Below are 25,334 nucleotides of genomic sequence, written 5' to 3' on the forward strand. Positions count from 1 at the left end.
CTGCTGTACCAAGAGGTCTCATTTGCTCCGCTATCCAGACTGTAGGCATTGTTCTGGAAATTTTATAGATAATACATAATATTCCATAATACAGGAGGTTTGTTACTGGCAGGATCACCAGGTGAAAACAGAGGGGAAAGTCTAAATAAAAGAAAATGAATGCAGCCATCACATCTAATGATTGGTAAGCTGAAATATATTAGTTTTGGGTTTAATACAGCTTAACCACTAGACGACTGCCTACCGCAGATGTACTGTGGCAGGCAGCCGCTCCTGGGCGAAACCCCGTTCATGTACGGCGCTCACTCTGGAGAGACTAGGGGGCTACACTTTTACAGTAACAGTGCATATTTTTAGCACTGATTACTGTAGTAATGTCACTGGTACCCCCAAAAGTGTCAAAAATGTCAGTTAGGGGTCCGATCTGTCTGCCGCAATGTCGCAGTCCCGCAAAAAAAATTACAGATCGCTGCCATTACTAGTAAAAAAAAAAAAAAACAATTGCGCAAACCAATCAAAATACGCTTATTGCAATTTTTTTTTTTTTTACCAAAAAGCGTTGCACGTGCAATTGTCCGTTAAAGTAACGCGGTGCCGAATCGCAAAATAGAGCCTGGTCAGGAAGGGGGTAAAACCTTGCGGGGCTGAAGTAGTTAATATGGTCTTTATCAATGTTTGCCAGCCAAATACATTTTGTGAAAATGTAAGGGGAATTAGGGTGAACTTGTGCCACTTGTGCCCAGATCATGCAGACTAAAGTATTTGCATATTCTGGACTGGCAGTAAAACCATTTCACCACATGGCTTCCACCATAGTGGTCGGTTGGTAAACATGGTATTATGGAGCGCCATTTTAAAAAAACTGTGCTCCCGTTTAACTGCTTTGCACATGCCTAAATAACATGTACCTGTTTCTTGGTGGTGTTCTTCTTTAATTGTCAATCAATTGATTTGTCATATTTCTGAAGATTTTGCAATGCATACATATCTGTTGCTAAATTAATCTTATGATCGATACACAATAATTTTACAGAATTTGTGAACCCATGTGTCTAAAGTATTATGTATGATAATCCTCTTTGTGACAACAGATCTTTGCCAAATGGCCATGAAGATTTAAATTTAGAACTATAGCCTAGTTCTGATAATTTTTTATTGACAATTTTAGGTTCTCTTCTTGGTGATAAAACACGAATGCAAGAGCTTTCTAGAGATATGAATGCTTACATTCGACCTTCTCCCACCAGAGGGACACTGGGAGGGGTCACAAGGACCACTAATGAAGCTATTTTACTCTGTGAAAGTGGTGGTTATAATATTGTACTGGTGGAGACTGTAGGTAAGAATTATTTATTTTATTGTTCTTCTTAACGATTAGTTCGCTAATGCCTGGCTAACAGAAGATATATAACACCTTAGTGGCCTCATAGTCCTGGTTAAAGCCCATCTGAACTTTCAGTTTTATTCAGCTAAATACATTCCACGTGCATAAAGAAGGTGTGCAAAGCCTGTCGGCCTGACAGAAGGTATTTGTGTCTGTAGGAGCCTGACATTGCCCCCGTGACCTACTGATTGCAGGTGCAATGCTTTGCAGACTCCATTGTAAAAAAAAAAAAAAATGTATGAATGCAAAAAAAGAATAATGGTAATAATTTACCTGCAAAATCATGGGCATTTAGTATTTTTTTTTTTTTTTTTGTTTACAAAAGGTGAACTTAGCCTTGAAGTGTAGAAAGCTTTTGACTAATTTTTTCCTGGCTACACTATGAACATTCAATAACTAAACATATTCCTAACCAGCAGTAAATGGGCTTTAACCACTTCCCAACCACCTGACGCCTTTTTACTGCGGCAGGGAGGCTCTCCTGCGCAAACTGACGTAGACCTACGTCGGTCGCGCGGGAAGCTAGGGGGAGAGCGAGCGCCGGAAGCTAGGGGACGAGCGTGCAATGTCGTAGTCCCACAAAAAATTGCAGATCGCCGCCATTACTAGTAAAAAAAACTAAAACGACATAAATCTTTCCCGTAGTTAGTAGACGCAATAACTTTTGCTAAAAACAATCAAAATACGCTTATTGTAATTTTTTTTTTTTTTTACCAAAAATATGTAGCAGAACACAAATTGGCCTAAAATGTTAAAAAAAATTGATTTTTACATTTTTTGGGGGAATGTTGTATAGAAGAAAGTGAAAAATATTGTTTTTTTTTTCAGAATTGTTGCTCTTCTTTGTTTATAGCGCTTTTTTGGCCCTAATTCTCCTATGGATCACAGGAGTGCAGTTCGTTCAGAATTCCTGTGACCCCTTTTCAGCTCACAGCAGGCTAAAGTCTGCTGTTGGGTGATGTTAGACTGGGAGACTGAGCCAGCTGCTCCTGCCCCCTACACAGCCCAGTGTGCCAGTGAGTGCTGGAAGGGCAGAGCAGAGAGCCAATGACTGACAGTCAATGCTCTCTGCTCAGAGTGGAGGGTAGAACTGAGCGATCAGCAGTGTTTAATCACTCAGTTCTCAGAGCAGAGGCAGCGAGGGTCAGATGCAGCATCGGATTGAAATTCCTCTTCTCTTAGTGTTATCCCTGACACTTCTCAACTGGACAAGAAGTGGGAGGGAATGTCTGTCATGGGAATACAGAAACCAGTAAAGCCCACCAGATCTAAATGGTGCTCCCTGTATTAGAAATGTGATTTTATTGCTGCCTTCCCAATATGTTGCTGTATAATTATTTCTGTAGTTTGTGTTATTATAAGGTTGTCTTCTACAGTAGCTGTAGGCCTGCAAGATGGATCATTGTAAGCAGTGTAACCCTGCATTCCCTTTGTCATTGTGCAGGTGTAGGACAGTCTGAATTTGCAGTGGCTGACATGGTTGACATGTTTGTACTATTGCTGCCACCAGCAGGAGGTGATGAATTGCAGGTACATTTTTTATTTCAGTTTACATTGTGGATAGCTTATTGAAGTTAATATGTATATGAACTGCTAAAGGGGCTATAAACTTCAAACCTCAGGTTGGATTATCTGAAAGGGAATTTGTAACTTTTGCAGCACACTATTCTGCATGGTAATGTGTGTAAGGAATGGGCAGCCATTACATAACGCACATAAAACAAAAAGATTGTAACACTATTTCATGTATTGCAGTGCACTACAACCTCATTAACATGTATTGTGTTGTGCTGCTACAAATGTGCCTTGGGGTGCCATTAAGAATGCACATGTAGCAAATTTTTGCCATAGCAGAAAAGTATGAATCCATACTTCTGCTATAATTAAGCACAATATTACCCTAAAAATTTGGTTTTGGATACACAAGTTATGGCTAAAAATTCTGTCAAGCTTTTTTTTTTTTCTCTACCCCCCTTTCATCCGTTTCCATGATTTAGGAGTGTTGCCCCCTGTTTCTAGGTGGTCCCCAAGACAGGGGGTGAGGATAAATCTTCCAATTGGTACAGCAACAAAGACTTATTTTTATTCCAAACTGCTCTCTGTGTCTCCATTTGGGAGGTTCTCCCCATTAACTGTGGGATGAGCAGTAGAGATGCACTCAAGTGTCCTCTAAACCCATCTCTAGCCAAGCTCCGAACTTGTGCTCCTTCTTTTATTTATTTTTAATTTTTTTTCTACTGTGAGCTGCAGGCAGGGTCAATCCTGCCCCAATGCTCACATAAAGAGGCGGTCTGCAGGCGGAAATGTTCACTGGGCTAAAACAGAGCTCAAGTTCAGAGGACGCCTGAGCTCAACTAATGAGCAGAATATGAAGTAGGAGGCAATGATTCCTGCATGGGCACAGACTGATAAGGTTTATAGCCCCTCCCCCATTTTATTCTATCCATAGCTAAAGTTGGCTGAAGTATAGATAAGTTTACTTTATGTTGGCATTTTAGTACACAGATTTTCATCATGCTTATTGAGTGTACATTTATTACACCTGTAAAATATATACTCAACCTGAAACCAACTCCTAAAAACAAAACTTCCCCCAAGCCTCTTGTATGGTCTGTGCAGCGCAGCTCAGACTCGGAGGAGAGCTAGAAGCTGGAGCTAATTGACTGTGCTCCTTTGCTTATATGTTAACAAGGAACATGCTGATAGGAGGAGGGAGCAGAGTGACAGATAAGATCATCTGCCTGCTTCTTCTCCTTCACTGTTCAGTCACAGGCTGGAGGTAAAATAAGACCTGTAAGGATTATTGAACTGGAGCAGATCAAAATCAGGCCAACCAGACAGGGCTGTGCCATGTGTCAGAGCTGTGTACATTGTATGACTGGATAGCCAAAAATGCAAATACTTTGACAAGTCAAACCGCTTCCTTATGTTTTCATCTGTATATTTCGCTGTTTGCCTGAAGCTAGGTAAATTGTAACCCTAAAGAGGCACAGTTCACTGTTCAGTCACACATCTTGCAGGGAATCAACCCCCAGCTTTAAATGGACAAAATTGTATTGTACAGTTACTGTTTGGGTTTTTTAATATCTTATGGGCCATACACACTATAAGATTTTCTGAAGACTTTTTCCTTTAGACTTGCCAAAACCATATAATATGAGGTCAAACCTAAACACTTTCAATTTGTATGCAATCTGGCAGGCCCTTGCACTACATAGAAAAGTTAAATCTGAAGGAAATCTAACCACAAAAGTTGGATAGTGTGTATCCAGCTTTATGCCCCGTACACACGTGCAGATTATCTGAAGACTTTTGTCTGCAGATTTACCTTTTCTATGTAGTGCAAGGGCCTGCCGGATTGCATACAAATTGAAAGTGTTTAGGTTTGACCTCATTTTATATGGTTTTGGTAAATCTGCAGACAAAAGTCTTCAGATAATCTGCACGTGTGTACGGGGCATTAGTTTACATCAATTTCTATAATAGCTTTCATTGTAAGGTAAACTATGCTTTAGGTGTATTGGCCGTTATAAAAGTACACTAGAATAGGCAGTTAAACTCTGTATGTGTATGGTGTGCTTTATATTACATTACAAAATATTCTGCAGCAGTGACCTCTACTCTATGAATCTCTATCAGATCCTATAAATTCCCCGTCGTCTGCTTTGTCTCTTCTTTAAATATTTATCCACCCAGTTAGCCAATGAATGTAAATCAGCTGCTTTTGCTCAAGAAAGCTGACCATATGGGAGCAATCATTTATGTTCCATGTGAGTTAGATTCAATGGCTTGTAATTTACATTAGCGTTCACCTCTGTCTGCTTCCTGTAGTGCACAGGAAGTTTTATGTGGCATTAGTTCATAACTGATCTTTTAAATCACTTTAGGTTACACACACTATACAAACGAGTATGCAAATCATACTTTTTGCTTTAGACCTTCATGTGGATTATCTAAAGTCTTAAGGCTCGAACACTATAAGAAAATCGGGCGAACATTTTTGTCCAAAGAATTTTCGTACGATTTCCGTTTAGTGTGTATACAACTTTCGACAGCTGATTCCGACTTTTCGGAAGAAAATACCAAAAGGGACAAACTCCAAAATGTTTCTCGTACGGGAACAGAACGAATAACTTTCGCTTAATGTGTACAGTTTTTCGTACGATTTTCATACAAGAAAAATCACAAAAGAAAGACTGCACATAATCAGAAACAATAAACAACAAAAAAAAAAGTCTTTGTCGTACGAGAATTTTAGTATCCATTTTCGTTCATCGGTTCCGATTTGCTGTGAATGAATGAGGAAAATCAGACGATCGTTCGCCCGATTTTCTTATAGTGTGCACCCCACTTTAGGTTCTCTTCTGTTCCTGTTAGTCACCTAGGAGTTAAATGTGTGACTCAGATTGGAAACAGGTGTTGGTGGTATTTGTCTGTATATCATGCACAAAGAGGCCATACATTCATGGGACGTATGTCCCCATTTCCTGTTGCTTCCTATAGGTTCCATTTACACCGTGAGTTTTTCATATACAGTGTTAAAGAAAAACTCCAAGAAAAACTGTTAAATAAAAAAATCTGCTGGGTTACCAACAGTTAAGCCTAGTACACGTGGGCCGAATGTCAGGTCACATTGGCAGGTTCAAAAGAAACCGCCAACATTGTGCCTCTGTGTACTGCAGCCAGGCCGGCTTCTGTCAAAAAAAGGTCTGCCGATTGACTCCCGATCAGTGCTCTGAGCCAATGGCTGAGTGCGCTGACTGGAGTGTTCTGGCAGGATGGCCGTCTCCCTGTCAGAACACAATAGCACAGCAGGGGAGATCGCTGTACTAAAATTGCATGGTTAGTACAGCAGCTCCTCCGGAGCTGTCATTTTTGTTTTCGTTTGTCCTGCTGGGTTAAACCAAAAAAACTACTAGTGTGTACTAGGCTTTAAATGTCTGTATATAACTGCCACCTCCAGGATCACTGCCTGTTATTTACACTTTCAATGAGCACCAAGAGTATAGCTTTTGCTCCAACGCGGAACTTGCGGCTTCCCTACACGGAAGCCGTCCTGCCGTTTGTCCAGCCCCCCTCTTTTCCAATCAATTTGTATTCTGTAAATCCATTCACAAAATACAAAGCATTCTATGAATAGACCGGGGAGAGAAGAGGCAGACAACTTTACTGCTTGTGTGCAGCAGAGACGCAATTTTTCCTGTCGGAGCGCCAGAAGCAAAAGCCATACCATCGGCTCACAATAAAAGTGAAGTTGGCAGACACATCTTGACATTCAAATTTTTGTTACCCAGCACTTATATTTTGTTTTTTTAATTCCTCTAGTTCTTTAGGTTCTTATTTCATGCTCCACGGTGTGATTGGGATGTGCTTTTTATGTTTTTCTTTTAAGGAGGAGGTATTTTGTTTGCCGCTCAGTGCATTATATTGTGTAGCAAGATGCACTTGCTAGATACTGCACTAGAATTTTTTTTAAATCCACCACACTAAAATTCTATAGGTAAGAACCTAGTGAAGGAGACTCAATTTACTTATAGGTACAGTTTTTAAAGTGCAGATATGTGAATCTTAAGTAATGCTTACCCCTTCCTGCCCAGCCCAGGTGTCCCATTAACTAGGCTATTACTCCCAGGGGATGGGAAGATTGTCACAGTGGTCATGTGATCAGGCACCAGTCCTGTCTGACAGCTCGGTCACTGTGCTGCAGAAGCCTCTGCTGTCCATGTATGCGTATATACAATGTGTGGGCAACAAAGCACAATGTCTTTGCTGCTTCACTTATGAGTTACATGGGTGGCAACAGGTTAAACACTGTTTTCATAGAAATTATCTGAAATTCATGAAGACCAGCGCAGGCAGATTTTGCAAACGTGTCTCTCATGCATTCTAAGGGCTCTTTTACACTTGCTTTTACTTTACCACACCTTACAGCATCTTCCGCTTCAACATGCTTTTTTATGTGTGTTTATTGCTTCTGTGATGCTTTGATTTTATTTTATTTTTTTAAAGCTTAAATAAATCTTGGCAAATGCCTGGTGTGTGTTGATTTTCTATTTGTTTTGAAGGGACCCAGTTGAACCCCAGCTCATTAGTACCCCCACTCAGCAGTTCCCCAGTTCATTGGTACCCTCATTCAGCAGAACCCCAGCTTATTAGTGCCATGTTCAGTTTTACCCCCAGCTTTGCTGATCCTCTGGTTTGCTGATCCACCTCTCTCTCTGGTCCTTGCTCACCTCCTGCTTTATTACTCCTATGCTTCTCATCAGCTAGTTTCTCCTGCTCTGGGTCCCCCAGCTCTGCTGATCCTCTGCTGCTCAGTCCTCACTCTCCACTTCCATTCACCTTCCCCTATAGCGTTCCTATGTTGCACACCATGTGAGTGTCTTCTAGTTGCTCCTCTCCAGTCCAAACCCCCTCATCTCCCTAAGGGAGAAAAAATCCTCTGGACGGCTGGAACAGAGGGTTCTGGAACAAGATCAGGCAAGAAAGTAGGGTGAAATCCATAATTGGTGAAAAATGGGGACTGCTTGGTGGCGGAATGACTGGCATTGTTATAGGCAAACTCTGCTAGCGGCAACAGCGATACCCAGTCATCTTGGACAAAGGAGGTAAAGCATCTGATGTACTGCTCCAGAGTTTGGTTAGTCCGCTCTGTTTGTCCATTGGTCTGTGGGTGGTAAGCTGAAGATAAGGAAGTTAAATTTTTAAAGTCCCGCACAATGCTTTTAAGAATCTGGATGTAAACTGGACACCCCGGTCTGATACAATGTTTGCAGGGACTCCATGGAGCCTGACAATTTCTTTGACAAAGACCTGAGCAGTCTCGGCAGCAGATGGAGTACTCTTCAGGGGTAGGAAATGAGCCATCTTTGATAGACGATTCCACTACCACAAAGATAGCGGTACAGCCTTTAGACGGTGGAAGTTCAACTATATGGAAATCATCTTCCAGGGTCTGTCAGGTATGGGCAAGGGTCTGAGTAACCCCCAGGCCTTATTACGAGTACTGTTACTCCGGATGCAAGTTGTACATACGTTTACATAGGCCTTGCAATCTTTCTCTAATCCCGGCCACCAGAATGTGCATTGCACTAACTCAGAAGTCTTTTGAATTCCGAAATGGCCTGCAAAGGATGGTCATGACAAATTCCTAAGACAACTACCTGAATTCTTTCTGGTACAAAAACCTGTTCCCCTTTCCATAACAGTCCATTCCTTGCCTGTAACGTGACCCCTGGAGGGCTGTGTGTTCCTGCAAAAGCCTGCTGTAGTTGTGACAGAAGGTCATATTGTAACAATAGAAAGTTCCCGGCTGGTAAAATAGTGTCTGGAACTGCTAAGTCTCTAGGGTCCTAAAACATGCGGGACAAGGCGTAGGGCTTGGTGTTCTTTGACCCTGGTCTGTAAGTGATGTGGAATATAAATCTTGAAAAAAAAAAGTGCCCAGCGGGCTTGGTGTGGCTTGAGGCATTTTGCTGATCGCAGATATTCTAAGTTCTTATGGTCTGTGTAGATCAGTATCGGGTGGGTGGCTCCTTCCAGCAAATACCTCCGTTCCTCCAAAGCGGCTTTAATCGCAAGGAGCTCTCGATCCCACATCATAATTCCTTTCTGCTGGGTTAAGTTTCCTTGAAAAGAATGCAACTGGATGGACCACATCCTTGAGGCCTTGACGCTGTGATAGAACTGCTCCCACCAGTGGCGGCTGGTCAATAGGGGGCGCAGGGGCGCCACCCCCCCAAGGCTAGTCACCATAGAATCAGCATAAAAAAAGTGTACTTTTAATGGCAGCGGGGCGCCGGACACACTGCTGCTATGGAGAGGGGTGGAGGTTTTGTCATCGTGTGCCAGTTTCTTGTGAGCTGATTGGCAGCCCTTTAGAATGTCCTCCGGGCGCAGGGAGATGCGCCCCGAACCCTCCCACTCCCGATTGCCGTCCTGTGATTGGTCCAGGAGCAGTGACAGGGCTGGGAGGGCTCAGAAGATGCTGATCTACAGCTGGACGTGGACAGGATCTCTGCAGTCTCCAGGAAGGATCACGACCAGCCATAGGCGTGCGCACGGTAAGTCCCTAGGCACACCCTTATCATCTGCCTGTGTTGATTTTGTCCCAGCCTGTGTCCCGATTTTTCCAGCAGCATGAACAGCTGCAGAATCCCTTGTCTTGACATTCAATATGTTTCAGGTCCTGTTTCGGCAGTGTTCTGCATTGCAAGTACTGTATGAAATGTCTGCTTGCTTGCTCCTCATCGTCTGCCTCTGCCCTGCTCCCAGCCCCCCCCTTCTATACCATGAATGAACTGTAATGTCCCGTGGCTGCTGCAGAAGGATTGCTACTGTGGGAGGGGGTTTGTGTGTGAGTGAGGGTGGGGTGGGACTGGTGAAGTGAACCTGCACAATGTTTAGGAGAGAGGATGAATGTGTGAAGAGCTGGCCAGAGTCTGCAGGCAGAAGCCCTGCTGTGTGCTACTGCAGCCAGCTTCAAGTAGTGCCTCTGTATATGGCACTGCAATGCTGGAGCTGAGGGACCAGTAAGACCATCTCTCCCACAAGCTGACAGATATCTGCCCAGCCATTTTATACTCCACCTCTAGGAGCTCTTTCACGTAAACAGCTAGTGAGGTGGCTGACCTTTGCCTTTTACCGCACCCTGCTTTTGCACCCAAATCCTAACCATCCAGTCGCAGCTGTGGCAATTTTACCAGAGGCAGTAGAGTTTGATTGGCAGGACTGCCTGTCAAACTCACCCATTGAGTTCAATGGGTTTGCTCTGCAAACCCATTGAACTCAAACGCTTGGCTCACAGTTATGGTACGGTCTCGCAATGTCAAATTGGTATTGAGCAATTTAAAAAGAAAGTAAAAACGCACATCAGGAGGTAGCGGTAGCACCTCCTGAATGTCTCTCAGCTATTGCTATACCCCCCTCTGAAAGTCCACCACATATTACTTTTCAGAGGGTGGTAAGCATTGCCGCAAATGTGAAAGAGACCTAAACGCTGACACCTATTGTCTATTTTACACTCACCATTACCCAGAACATTACTTCCCAAACATTTCCCATGCCCCCCCCCCCCCTCCAACTTAAATCAATCACCAACCATTTCCCAACCCAAAGATGACCGATTTATCATTCATCAACCAATGCCCACCCCCCAGCATACATACATACCACGGCCTCTGCTGACAGGCATCACTTCTAGCTTCTTCCTACCCCCCCCCCCCCCCCCCCCATTGACAGACTGTATTTCATAGTCACTTTCATCCCTCACCTCCCCAACATCTCTCCATGGTAACTTCACAGACAGCGCCACTGAAACTCATCATTCCTCAAATGACTCCCCTCCACCCACAGAAATTACCCACACTGTCATACCTTCCACACTCCTCTCCTGTACATAGTGCCTGCTGTCATACCCCCACACTCCTCTCCTGTACATACTGCCCACTGTCATATCCTCCACACTCCTCTCCTGTACATACTGCCCACTGTCATATCCTCCACACTCCTCTCCTGTACATAGTGCCCGCTGTCATACCCTCTACACTCCTCTCCTGTACATACTGCCCACTGTCATACCCTCCACACTCCTCTCCTGTACATACTGCCCACCTCCATACACTCCGCACTCCTATCCTGTACATACTGCCCACCTCCATACACTCTGAACTCCTCTCCTTTACATACTGTTCCCTCCACACTCCTCTCTCCTACATACTGCCCCCTCTCATACCCTCCACACTCCTCACCTGTACACACTACTCACCTCCATTACATTTTTCTGTTCAGGAACCAAGGGAAGAGGATAGAGGTTTTTCACTGTGATCTTGTTTGTCACGGTAATCTATACATGGTCTCAAGGAATGATCTTTTTTTTCTACAAAGAATATACCAGATATTGTAACTAAGCTCATTTCAGTTTTCTATCCTTGCAGGAGCCTATCGAAGAGATCCCATCTACTGCAGGTTCTGATCACTGTAATAAATTAATGGCCTGATCAGAGGGTGGGGTGTAAGAACAGGTAGAGCTGTCCAGCAATACCTTGTTCCTCCACTAATATGATAACTGTCATCTTTTTCTACAGTGCTCTGGAATGAGTGACGATGAACTCTCTGGCAAAAGAGCAACTGCAGAATTCCTACTCTCAGGGCGACTTTTTTTGCATTGTCTGAAACATAGATTTGCCTGAGTATAGGTCCGCTTTCTGCCAATTCTCTTTATATAACAGGATGACTTTATTACATCTTTAGGATGGGAAAAGTACAGTTTAAGTTAACCATTTAATGACTTTTAGGTTATTCTGATGATGTGTTTTCCCTTTACAATATAATCTTCATCTTGCTGCATTACAAGAATTCATAAATATATTTAAAAAAATACCTGTCATTGCATAGGTGCAATTTTATACTTGTAGACATTTGCATAGTGGACCAATTTCACGATTGTTTCTTACAAACCAGCTTTCTCTTGGCTGAGAGAGTAATAGAAACACCCTTCCAGTAACTCCTAGCATTTTGTGTAGGAAGCAGTAAGTACACAATGTTCTCTGTCTCGACAGGGCATTAAAAGGGGCATCGTTGAAATGGCAGACCTAGTCGTCATAACAAAAGCTGACGGGGATTTTCTAATACCAGCAAGAAAGATTCAAGCGGAGTATGTTAGTGCTTTGAAGTTGCTCAGAAAACGTTCTAAAATTTGGAAGCCTCAGGTAAGGTAGCGGATGATACATTTTAATGTGTTTGACACTTATTTATTGGACGTGAATGTGCTATTGCTATAACATATGAGCAATGTTAAGGCAAAGGTGTATCCCAAAAGGCTGGTTGAATTCAGGTAGACAGTCTCTAAGTCCGGAGTAGAAGAAAACTCTTCTTTTATTTAGAATCTGTTGTTTTATATACAGCTGTGAGAAGATATTTGTGAACCCTTATACATTTTCTCTACGAATGGCTCCTAAAATGTGATCTGATCAGACTTTTGTATTTAACACACACACAACAATTTTGAATTGTCATTTTTATTAAACAAATATATAAATATTTTAGCATTTTATGAATGCTGGGGGGTTAAAGGTTGAACTCATTCTCTAAGAAGCATATTCTAAACATCATGGCTGTTACCCTGTCTTGGCTGGGTGGCTTATAGAACACATCATGACATTAAAAGGCATTACAACATGCATCAGTGAGCTTGATTTATGGGCTGTCCGCCAAAGTAAGTGAGAAGTCCCCAAACTACTAAAAAAAAACAAAAAAAAACCCCATAACTAAAATAATGCCTTTTATAAAACAAACCTTAGTGCTGCGCTAAATAATCTCATATAAAACAATCAAAAATTAATGAATAACAACTGCTAAAACCTCAGTTGTGACAAATGTGTGCTATGCTATAAATAACGTGTATTTTTAATATAATTGTGATATAATGAGATGCTTCTTTAAAAACCTAAAGTCCACAACTATGCAAATTTTATGTAATTTTATTGCAATGATCCTTCCCGCCACTGACATCCGTGTTGTACAGGGTGCTCACTCTTCCTTCTCCTTTCGTGCAGTTAAATAAACACATCCATGTGCCACCATGATGAGTGCTCCCCCCCTTATAGTTGGGTTCTTACCTCAAATGATGTGACCTCGCACCTAAGCTCGGTCTAATAACGCCTTTTTGCCTCTCCCTGGCCTGGGAATAAGCATCCAGTTTGCCCCAATACGTACTGCTTGTCTTCTCACTCCACTCCTCCACAGCACTGTTGCAATGCCGCATACGAAGAAAGAATTCAATAGTGTTTATACCCTTAAAAGCCTATCTTTATTAAAAATAATAGTATGGGTACTCACATTTGCTGGTGCTTACAGCACACCAGCCTAAACATACAATATCCTCCAACCGCAGTTTAATTCATGTCTGCAAGCCATCAGTCTACACTCCCTTGGAGCCGGTTCTGCCTAGCCGCTGGGTGCCGTCACTGTCCTTGCCCCTCCCCAAAGGCAGGACTAGGCAGGACCAGCTCCCAGGAGTGTAGACTAACGGCTTGCAGACTCAAATGAAACTGCGGTTGGAGGATATTGTATGTTTAGACTGGTGCGCTATTTATAGTATAACACACATTTGTCACAACTGAGGTTTTAGCAGTTGTTGTTGTTCATTAACTTTTGATGTTTTATAATCGGAGAGTAGCATCAAATCAATTAAACCCCTGGGATATTGATCTGGTCAGTTAAGTAGTGGAGGAGTTTGTTAATCAGTTAATGAATTTAAAAACTGGTGCACTAGATGGGGAACGATGAGACAACCCCCAAAGCAGGGATGTTTTACAGGTGGAGGCCACTGAAATGTTTTTTCCCTAATCATTTTTTTCTGACTATTTTTCACTAGTTTTGCATTTAGCTAGGGATAGTGTCACTACTGATAGCATTACGCGATACCTTGACCCTATAGAGGTTGCACAGGCAGGCCAACTCCTCCAGGATGGCACATCAATACGTGCCATTGGCAGAGGATTTGCCGTGTCACCCAGTAGAGTCTCAAGAGCATGGAGGAGATTCCAGGAGACCGGAAGTTACTCTAGGAGAGCTGGACAGGCCGGTAGAAGGTCCTTAAACTTCAGCAGGACCGGTACTGGCTCCTTTGTGCAAGGAGGAACAGGATGAGCACTGCCAGAGCCCTACAAAATGACCTCCAGCAGGCCACTGGTGTGAATGTCTCTGACCTAACAATCAGAAACCGACTTCATGAGGGTGGCCTGAGGGTCCAATGTCCTCCAGTGGGCCCTGTGCTCAATGCCCAGCACCATGGAGCTCTATTGGCATTTGCCATTGAACTCCAGAATTGGCAGGTCCGCTACTGGTGCCCTGTGCTTTTCACAGATGAGAGCATGTTCACCCTAAGCACATGTGACAGACGTAGAAGGGTCTGTAGAAGCCATGGAGAACGTTATGCTGCCTGTAACATCGTTTAGCACGACCAGTTTGGTAGTGGGTCAGTGATGGTCTGGGAAGACATATCCATGGAGGGACACACAGACCTCTACAAGCAATGGCACCCTGATTGCCATTAGGAATCAGGATGAAATCCTTGGACCCATTGTCAAACCCTACGCTGATGCAGTGGGTGCTGGGTTCCTCCTGGGGCATGACAATGCCTGGCCTTATGCGGTGAGAGGGCGAGAGTATGCAGCCACTCTCTGGAGAATGAAGGAATTGATACCATTGAATGGCCCCCACGCTCAACTGGCCTAAAGCCAATAGAACACCTCTGGTAAATTGTTTTGGCCCATCCGTTGCCACCAGGCTGCACCTCAGTCTGTTCAGGAGCTCAGTGATGCCCTGGTCCAGATCTGGGAGGAAATGCCCCAGGATGCCATCCATCATCTCATTATGAGCATGCCCCGACGCTGTCAGACATGCATACAAGCACGTGGGGGGCCATACAAACTACTGAGTACCATTTTGAGTTGCTGCAATGGAATTTCAGCAAAATAGACTAGCCTGCTCCATCATTTTTTTTGATTTTCAGGGTGTGTTTGAATTTAGCCCTCTGTGGGTTGATAATTTTCATTTCCATCAAACGATGTGGCATCTTTTCGTTCCTAACAATTTGTCGAGTCCATATCTGTATAGATATCCAGCATGGTATTTTTCTCCATTGAGATCTAATGTGTTTTCAAAGTGTTCCTTTAATTGTTTTGAGCAGTGTATTTAGATCTAGGGATATGCAGTGGTTAGGAGGTATTTTACTTTCATCTAATTTATACTAATGTATTTATTGGTCATTTTGTTGTGTTTTTGTATTTTGTTTAGTTTATTGTTGTGATCTTGTGTTATCTTTAAGTGTGTCTGTGTCGCAACAATTTCCCAGTTTCTCTTTGGGATTATTAAAGTATTCTGTACACTCACTGGCCCCCTTATTAGGTACACCTTGTTAGAACCCCCTTTTGCCTTCAGAACTGTCTTACTTCTTCGTGGTATAGATTCAACAATGTGTTGGAAACATTCCTCAGAGATTTTGGTCCATATTGACATGATAGTATCATGTTGTTGCTGCAGATTTGTCGGCTGCACATCCATGATGGGAATCTCCTGTTCCACCACATCCAAAAGTTGCTCTATTGGATTGAGATCTGGTGACTGTGGAGGCCACTGGAGTACAGTGAACTGTAGATGGTTGTGCATGAAGGTCCCCAATAGATCAACAGTTTTTGAAATACTCAGACTTGCCTGTCTGGCACCAACAACCATGCCACGTTCAAAGTCACTTAAATCCCCTTTCTTCCCCCATTTGATGCTCAGTTTGAACTTCAGCAAGTCGTCTTCACCATGTCTAGTGAGGCCTAGAACTCATGCCTAAAGTTGCTTCCTTGTGATTGGCTGATTAGCAATTTGTGTTACCAAGCAATTGAACAGGTGTACCTAATAAAGCGGCCGGTGAGTGTATATATTAATTACAATGTGTGTTTTTTTTTTTTTTTTTTTTTAGGGCTCTCATCTGCAGGCATTGTTTTCTTGTTTTTGACTTGTTTTTGGAATGCACCTCGAATGTAGGTCAGCAAAATCCTACTGATTTGTAATTGTGCAGTGCACACTGGCACAAATGCTTGGTGTAGGTGGCTCTTAATGAAACTATGGGCAGAAATCGGACCTTAAGGCTAAGCTGAATTCCTCTGACTGTGTCCAGAGAAGGAGAAAGGAAGCAGGGCAAAATGCAGCCTCTGAACTGCCATGTGTACTGCTCAATTAAAGTCAGGGAGATTTTGCTGACCTGCATTTGAAGTGCAGTACACAGCGCCCATTGACATGACCCCTTATACTGTTGTGGATAAATATATCAATAGGAGCCATTTACGTCACAATCCAGATGATTCCAAGGTGGTTCATAAACATTTCCACACAACTATAAATCTCTGTACAGTCTATCGTCCATGCAACAGTAAAAAGCCAACAATAATTTGATGGTTATCATATACAAATTTTATTACAATTTTGCTTAAATGTTTTTGTTAAGGTGTACATTGTGTAGTGCACATGTTTACAGCAATAATATAGATCACTGAAGTACTATTCAGATTTACCAAGCCCTCCATGTTAACATGATTTGTCTTTGATGTACAATGCTTGATAGCCTATGTAAACAAAATGGTGAGTGATGGAGACTGACTGCATTGGTTGTTACTGCTCTCCTTTGTTCTTTGTGTTAAAAGGCTTGTGTTACTGTAAATACAAAGCTTGGTTCCAGAGAATCTTTACATGGCAGTGTAGGAGTGATGTGCACTAACCCAATGCAATCAGACTTTTCATTCTAAAGGGAAATTAAACTCTGGAAGCTTTGCCCATAAAAGCAGGCAGAGGACAGAAATCTAATTGCCTGCATTGCCTGTGTCTCCAAGCAGCTGACCTTTTCCCTATTAATGACTTACCCTGACCATGCTGTCTTCTGCACTGTCCCTGTGTGATGGTGGCTATCTTCGTAGATTTACTTCCTTTATGTCAGAGCTTCCAAGAGGAACAAAAGGGGGAGCAGCCCAGCAGTAACCTCTCCAAACTGTCTCCCAAAAAGTCTCCTGAGACTAGCAGTCAGAGGAAGCACTTTTATCTTTTATCTCACATTGCAGATATACAGCAGTAGGGGTATCAGGACAATATCCCCCCCGGACAATATCCACCCATTGGACAGTATCCCCCCCGGACAATATCCCCCCCGGACAACATCCCCCCCGATACCCGGATAATATACCCCGGGACAATATACTCCGGAAAACATCCCCTGGACATAGGGTTAGAGGGGGGATATTGTTCAGGGAGGATATTGTCCGGGGGGATGTTGTCCACGGGGGATCTTATCCGGGGGGATGTTGTCCAGGGGGATGTTGTCCGGGGGGATGTTGTCCGGGGGGATGTTGTCCGGGGGGATGTTGTCTGGGGGGATGTTGTCCGGGGGGATGTTGTCTGGGGGGATGTTGTCTGGGGGGATGTTGTCGGGGGGGATGTTGTCTGGGGGGGATGTTGTCTGGGGGGGATGTTGTCCGGGGGGGATAATGTCCAGGGGGATATTGTCCTAGAATCAGCAGTAGGGTTGTAGACACAGGAGTGCTTAGGCATCCTCATCTACCAGTAAAGTGCACTATTTTTCAGGAGGATTTCCAGACAAAATTTTGGGTACTGCTTGCGCATAATTACCATTTCTAAACTTTCCCTATAACATATAAAATCATTACTTGGGTTTAGTTCCACTTTATGCAGCCATCATGCCTACTGATTATGGGCTTACTGCACCTTGTATTACAGAGCGGTCATTATTGCTTATTAAATACGTATGTATATACAGTTGTTCTACTTGATTTAGCTGTGTTGGAGAAGATATTACCATTTAATCTCAATTTCTACTCCAGGTTGTTCGCATCTCTGCTAAGACCGGAGAAGGCATCCCAGAACTGTGGAAGAAAATGACAGACTTTCAGAGCACCATGCTGGAAAGTGCAGAGCTGCTAGCCAAGCGCAAGGCTCAGCAGAAGGTGTGGATGTGGAATCTAATTCAGGAGAATGTTCTCTTACATTTTAGGAACCATCCTGCTGTTAAAGATAACCTACCTCTCCTGGAGGGGCAGGTCCTCACTGGTGTCCTGTCACCTAGCTTGGCAGCAGATATGTTACTAAAGGCTTTCTATGAAAGCAGTTGAAATATTACACGTCTTGCGATCAAGTATTTATATAAGATGAAATTGGGCATGTTACCTTAATTTACCTTTTTCTGGTATGCAAATGTCTTATCAACTCTTGCTACAAAATGAACCTTTATAAAACGTATACACATTGTATCTGTAAAAATTTGTACTAAACTTTCACCTGAAGTAGGAAATGTATCCCAAGATTTTGAAGAACTAAAGTCCCAACAGGTCAATTGATGACTGGAGCCACCTTATTGCACCTCTGTTCAGGCTTTTGCTATGGACACTGTTGTTTTTGATGATTTTCTATATAATTTTGTGTCTTTGTGAAGGTTTTAAAATAAGTTTTATGCTAACAAATTGGTTGTAAAATTGATATTGTCTAGTGGAATAAATATTATTTATTACACTACTTGCTTTCCATTTGTCTAGGCACTAAAGGTAGGTAGGAAGGAAACTACATGATGTTTTATGTATGTAGCGCTACCCCTGAAGGATTTTAATCCGTTCTTTCCCAAGATTAGGGCAGAGGCAGCCAGGCACACAGCAACAGTTCACTTACCCATGCTCAGTAATCAGTCTAGGGGATGTCTTTTTAGGATTTTTATTGCTGAAGTACTTGGATGGGATGTAGGGAAATATGGGATACTCCAGATCCACTGACTATTTGCAGGAGGACACTCTACTTTGCTAAGCCTTCCTGAACAGTCTCTATGCAGGAACAAGGACACATGACAGAACTGAGTCCTTTTTTAAAAGCTATTCCAGTCATAACTTCCACCTAAAGGAAACAGCACAAAGTCACTAGGACCCTGAGCTCTTGTCAGTACTCAAGATTGTCACAGGCTCACTGTATGCCTCCTTCCAGTATCCACCCACCACTCATCAGTGAGGGAGAGGTTAATGCTCACAATGCCACATGACAGCCAGACCCTTTCAAACTTCTGCTGGGCACTGAGTGTTCAGTGAGCCTTCCAGATCAGGTCCTATGGTAAAATTCCCTTGATTAGCTCCAAAAAAGAGATCTTGGAAGCAGGCCCCCAGCTATTCTGCAGCTGGGACCTTGATTAACATGCAGCAAACACCAACTTTCTGCCCAGAGGGGCAGAACCTATCAGGCTGGAGACTCCTCTTGCAGGATAAGACACAGGGCTCGCTCTCTCTCCTCTGCTCCAGGACTCAGACTATTATGCATATGCCTAGCTCTAAGTGGACACCAAAGTGAATATACAGTATAATAAAGGAGTTAGTAGCACTAGGGACTATAAAGTGTAAACACCATTAAAAATAACAATTTTACCCAACTTGTGTTAGATCATACCCTATACATCCTTTCATTAAAATTGAACCAGTCCAAACTGTGATAAAACATACATTTTGTCCCAAAATTTCAGAATAGCCACATCTCCTTAATTATACGATCACTGGGTGCTGGGCGTCTGGCACTGAAAAAGTCCTGGGATCCCAGTGTTGAACAGAATGGTGGTTTCTCACATTTATAAAGTGATTATTGACATAAAGGGTCAAATTTTTCCTGGTGAGTCTGTACCTATAAGGGCTACATAGTTTGAAGAGTCACAAATAGGAACACTGAATTGATTTTAAGTGGAGCACTCAGCACAGTGTTTTTTGTTGTTGCATAGGCACGTTTTCGGAGCACAGTAACCTGTTCGGACAAAATTGATGTATTATCAGTTTGGACGTGTTCACTTTTAATTAAAGGTGTATAGTGTGTGATCTAACACAAGTTGGGTAAAATTGTTGTTTAATTTGTATAGTCCCTTGCACTCCTCACTCTTTGATTATAAATGCTCATTTGTCTTGCTCCTATGTTCCAGAAGTCTCTAGAAAGCGAAGGGGAGCAATCAAACCCTCAGCCTGTGAGACTCAGAAGAACATCCCAAAGCAATCAATAACTGCAAACTCTGAATTAAACCGTCCCATAGAAGGGATTAAGTCACTACTCAAACTCATTCACTTGTGTGTTTAAATTTTAGCCTGAGCTTCTGAACTATGTAAACGTGCTAAGGAGGAACTGGAAGAAAGAAATCTACAGACCCCCCCCCCTTAAATATACCATCATTTGTAACATCTGACAAAAAGATCTAAAAACACTGAAGCAGCAGACTTTGTGAAAATAATATTTGTGTCATTCTCAAAACTTTTGGCCCCAGCTGTAAAATAGAATTTGTTTTTTAGACACATTTTTACACACAGGACCCCAAAAAAAGTGACCAGAATGGGTTAATGCAGAACCAGGAACATACAGTGAAAACTCTGCAACCGGATTGTTTTCCCCAACACTCTACAGTCAAAACGCCGCACTGAAAACAATCTATTTTCTAAAGTAGAAGCCTCAGGAAATGCAGCAAAAAGCCCCTTTTGTTTTTATAAAATGATCAGTGTGTGGTTTTAACATGCATGCATATTGATGATTTTTCTTACTGTGAAACAAATAGAGATGCTTGAAAATATGTATCGGCCTGAGTTTAAAAGGAACAACTATGCTGTGTGTGCATATAAATACATAAACTCAAAGCGTGCATTTATATGTTCACAAATGCATGCAGTAGCAGACTCGTTATGTTAAATGAATGGCAAAGGGACCAAAATCAGGGTTTTCTATTACATTGTGTCCGATATTTTCTTTTTCAGCTTGCCCTGACAATTATAGCAGAACATGCCCAATGTATTCAATTAGCATGGTATAATGTAAGCCATCAGACTGCAAAATCGAATCCATCTTCATTCATTTACCATAGATGATGGGATATGATAGTGACAGCAGCATGTATTGAATGTAAAATTTGAAGTGTCTCTTAAAGACAGCAAATTGAAATGGAAGCAGTTTTTTGAATAAGAAAAATAAAGTATGCTTCGGAGAATCTCTAAACATTTACACAGGGGACAGTTACATCCCCTGATGTTCATTCATTTAACAACCTGACCTGCCTCTTGATAGATAGATATAATTTATGATTTCATGTTAGGAAAAACCAAGAATTATTGTAGAGGCCATGCCATGACGCAATGATCTTTTTATGTGCCTGCAAGGATGGCATTCTGACCACCAACGTAAGAGGCATTTTTCTCACTGACCCCTGATGAATTGCTCTTAGCAGAGGTGCCCTGAGACCTGAAATTTATTTACAGGGTTCCTCTAGGGTGAAATGATTGAGAAAGTCTGTATTAGACTGTATCAGTTCTGTTGATATTGTTCTCTTCAACACTCCGTCTGTGAGTTTATGAGAAAAAAAATACTTGTGTGGTTTGTTCTTTTTACAGTCCGACACATGGACCTCATATGGGAAGGTCTTAAGAATGCTGGCCGGTAGCAAGTAGCCATTCAAATGAAAGGTTAATTTACAACAAATTCATAAAACAGGTATTCATCTGCCCTGAACAGGTAGTCATCACCTACAATTCACCTCCAGATGGTAGCCCTACAGTAGACGCTAAGAATCTTTTTATTCCCTTTCCAGCTAAATGGTATGACTTCTATTCCATAGGACTATGCCCAGAGCAGCATGCACTCCGTGCACAGTGTCTATAGCCACCATCAATGCTACTTCTGTCAGTAATTCCAGCCTGCGTCTTCCTGCTGCAGCCTAATGAGTAGGCGGTACCCTGGTGGCCATTCTTGATGCTCCAGCACCTGCCCAAGGAGTATTTTGACCTTGCATGTAGGTGGTTCTGGAAGAACAAACCAATAACTATAAATATTGATGGCTATGTGTAACTTGTATGAATGTTTTATAAATGATGTTGTTTCTTTATAGATTTGTGCTATGCAATCCTCATAAGCCTTGATGAAGCAACTTGGCGAAACACGCCGGCGCATGAGGATTGTCTCTTCAGCACATAATCTCGCTTTGCTCAAGTGTACAACTTACCAGTACTACTTGGTTTTATCTGAGTTGTGTTAATGTTTTAACTTGTACTATTGAATAAAATTGTATTTTTTACTGAAATAAAACTCCTGATTTCTGGCCTGCACAGTCCAATATCCAGTTGCTCTCTTTTCAGCCTAATGAGTAGGTGTGTAGGGCTTCACAAATTTGCTTTGAATCTAGGAGCAAGCTAAAAAAGTTGGGAGACATTTTTTTTTAGCATAGCGTGGGTTGTTAGTGCCTGGGGCAAGGCAAGTAATTTGCACCCCTAACCTTAACTTACAGCAGAGCGTTCAGCCAATGACCCCGCTGTAGCGCTGGCTGGAAGGAATGACTATAATAACCTGTTATAAGGGAAAACTCCTCTCTGTTCTGCTGTGTTCACACCTGGGCATTTTTGGATTGCTGCAGAATCACAAAACGCAGGTTCAGGTGTCATTATTTTCAATGGCCCCTAAAACTCAGTGTGGTTTTGCTATGATGTATTGCATGGCAAATCACATTGCTTGAAGCTTGTCACCCAAAAAGAAGCAGTAGCTTCTTTTGAGCAACAAGCTCCATGCAATGCAATTTGCTGCGATTCTCTACGCAGCAATTCACATCACGTGAAGAAAAAAAGAAACCCAGTGGTGAATAAATACCACAAAATTTAATTTGGGTAGTGTTGCATGACTGCTCAATTGTCGTTCAAAGTGTGACAACTCTGAAAGGCTGAACATTGGCCTGGGCAGGAAGGGGGTGAAAGTGGCCAGTATTGAAGCAGTTAAAGTATAACTTAAGGCAAAACTTAAGATTAGAACCCCTGTGAGTTTTTATTGCTATCTGTGCCCCCATTAGGAAGATTCCCCCTCTCTATTTGTCCTGTTTACCATTAGCATTGAAAGTATAAGAAAACCCCAAATTTTGGGTTTTCCCCAGAAGATTAATAGAAGGGAAATCTTCCAATGGGGACACTAGTTCTTGCGACCCGGGGGTCCCGAAGAGATTCCCTTAATTTGCAGGGATGTCCTCTCCCTTCCTGTTTGGCTTTGAGACAGGAAGTAAAGATAAATCTCCCCAATGGGACACAAATGGCGTAAATAAATCTTACATGGTTTATATCCCTCCCTTACTCTATCCAAAATGGGAAAATAAATTTGCCTATAGTTCTACTTAAAGTTGGGCTAATTAATGAAATAGAGAGCAAAAAGTCTGCTTCATTTGCAAAAAGTCCTGTTTTGCAATTGACAATTGTGCACAATGGTCACAGGTAGCTATTATTGATCATGTTTATACATCATCTTCTATTCTTTCTTCTCTACCTATGTTAATCTTGTCATAAGCAGTTATAGTTGTTCCATATACAAACTATACCTGGCAGAGTCTGAGTCAGTAGTTGGGACTGTCAGTTAAAGGAAAGAAACTGTCACGGTACAGTACATTTTGGGGACCTGCATCCACTGGAGATGCTTAGCTGGGGTAGAACAGACATGCTTGAATGCAATTAGAAAATGGTTCACCTGTTGCTTTTCACACTTGTGTACACAAAAGTATTCACACCCAGCTAATCAATAGACAGTTTAAAGAGAAAAATTCATTCTTCCACAAACATGCCAATCATATCTTTTGAAGTAATATGTTGCTGCCAGCACAAATGACTGTTACATTTAAACACAAAAGGACATAATAAATGTCAATAAGATCACGTCATGCAAGTTATTCCAGATCTTATGGCTGCAAAGCAGCTAAAAAGCAACCTGTCTGAACATACAATAAAATTATACAAAACGAAAAAAGGCTTGTATTGTGCTCCTTAGAATCTGGTCATTACATAAAAAAATTGCACTTCTTCCCTGGGTTAGTACAGAGTATAAAAACCTGATGTTTTTATTGGTTACAGTATGGTTGCATGACAAATCCAGGTAACCCAGCGATTGCTAACAGAAACATACTATAATACAAAAAAAACTACAAATTCAATTGTGGATGCACATTGCTAAGTAGCCAGCTTCTTACAGCTGCAAATACCATTGGTTAAGCTGTTAGGCATTTTAAATGCTAATTCCACCATTCTGAACAACTCTGTGCAGGCCAGTCAAGTTTCTCCACCTCAAACTCACCCATCCATGTCTTTATGGACCTTGCTTTGTATAACCCCCCCATACAAACCCGATCCCCTGCAGCTACTTTTAGAAGCCGGCATCCCTCCTCTGCACTGTGACATACTGAGGCACTTCGGAGACTGGGCCACAGGGCAGTATTCCAACATAACGACTCCAAACACACCTCCAAGACGACCACTGCCTTGCTAAAGAAGCTGAAGGTAAAGGTGATGGACTGGCCAACCATGTCTCCAGACCTAAACCCTATTGAGCATCTGTGGGGCTTCTTCAAACGAAATGTGGAAGAGCGCAAGGTCTCTAACATCCACCAGCTCCGTGATGTCATCATGGAGGAGTGGAAGAGGACTCCAGTGGCAACCTGTGAAGCTCTGGTGAACTCCATGCCCAAGAGGGTTAAGGCAGTGCTGGAAAATAATGGTGACCACACAAAATATTGATACTTTGGGCCCAATTTGGACATTTTCACTTAGGGTTAGACTCACTTTTGTTGCCAGTGGTTTAGACATTTTTGGCTGTGTTGTTATTTTGAGGGGACAGCAAATGTACACTGTTATACAAGCTGTACACTCACTACTTTACATTGTAGCAAAGTGTCATTTCTTCTACACAGTGTTGTCACATGAAAAGGTATAATAAAATATTTACAAAAATGTGAGGGGTGTACTCACTTTTGTGAGATACTGTATATGTGCCTTCACTTTAATGGAAAATTATAATGATTTTGGGTAAATTTTACATTAAAGCTTAAGTTTAGGTATGTCTTTTTTTTTTTTTTTTTTTTTTGCATAGCTACATTTTTCGAGTATTACATTCCCATTGCAGACATTATGATTATGTTGGTTTTATGTTCTAAAACTACACATAAAACATAAGGGTTTTTACTATACTTTTTATTAGAAGGACGGACAGTGTTCTTTCAGCTGAGCAATACATCCGACAGGAGACGTCTTCAAGTAATACTAGCAGACACATAAAGACATATAAATATAAAAATTAAAGAGAAAAGGTTGTATACCACCACCTGCTGGTAATAGTTAGTACAAAGCATCACTGTCCTATTTTCTCTGTCCATATTTTGTGTTTAGCAGCAGCATGTGGTAATTAATTCTGTATTTCCTGCCCCATAATTGTTTATGAATAAAGTTGCAAAATAAGCACATATCTCTTACACTGCTGGGATGTTGAGGACATATAAAAAGAGCATCTGACACAGCTGGCCTTAAAGGGACGTTGTCTCTTTGGCCCTGCATTGGACAACATGATCTGTAATGTCATGGGAGGCCAGAACGTGACCCTA

The 25,334-nt window shown here is 42.1% G+C and overlaps 1 protein-coding gene across 1 annotated transcript in view; it reads left to right on the top strand.

Moving 5' to 3' along the window:
• The window catches only part of MMAA (metabolism of cobalamin associated A), a 30,352-nt gene extending 12,016 nt beyond the window's left edge, over window positions 1-18,336 (top strand). The window contains exons 3-6 of the mRNA XM_082243900.1: window positions 1,169-1,339; window positions 2,829-2,914; window positions 11,944-12,093; window positions 17,770-18,336. Of these exons, the coding sequence (XP_082100026.1) occupies window positions 1,169-1,339; window positions 2,829-2,914; window positions 11,944-12,093; window positions 17,770-18,057 (695 nt within the window). The 3' untranslated portion in view covers window positions 18,058-18,336. The remainder of the gene's footprint in view (window positions 1-1,168; window positions 1,340-2,828; window positions 2,915-11,943; window positions 12,094-17,769) is intronic.
• Window positions 18,337-25,334: the final 6,998 nt, after the last annotated feature.

The sequence above is a fragment of the Pelophylax lessonae genome (genome assembly GCF_965119305.1).
Source record: "Pelophylax lessonae genome assembly, chromosome: 1".
In the NCBI taxonomy this organism is placed as follows: domain Eukaryota; kingdom Metazoa; phylum Chordata; class Amphibia; order Anura; family Ranidae; genus Pelophylax; species Pelophylax lessonae.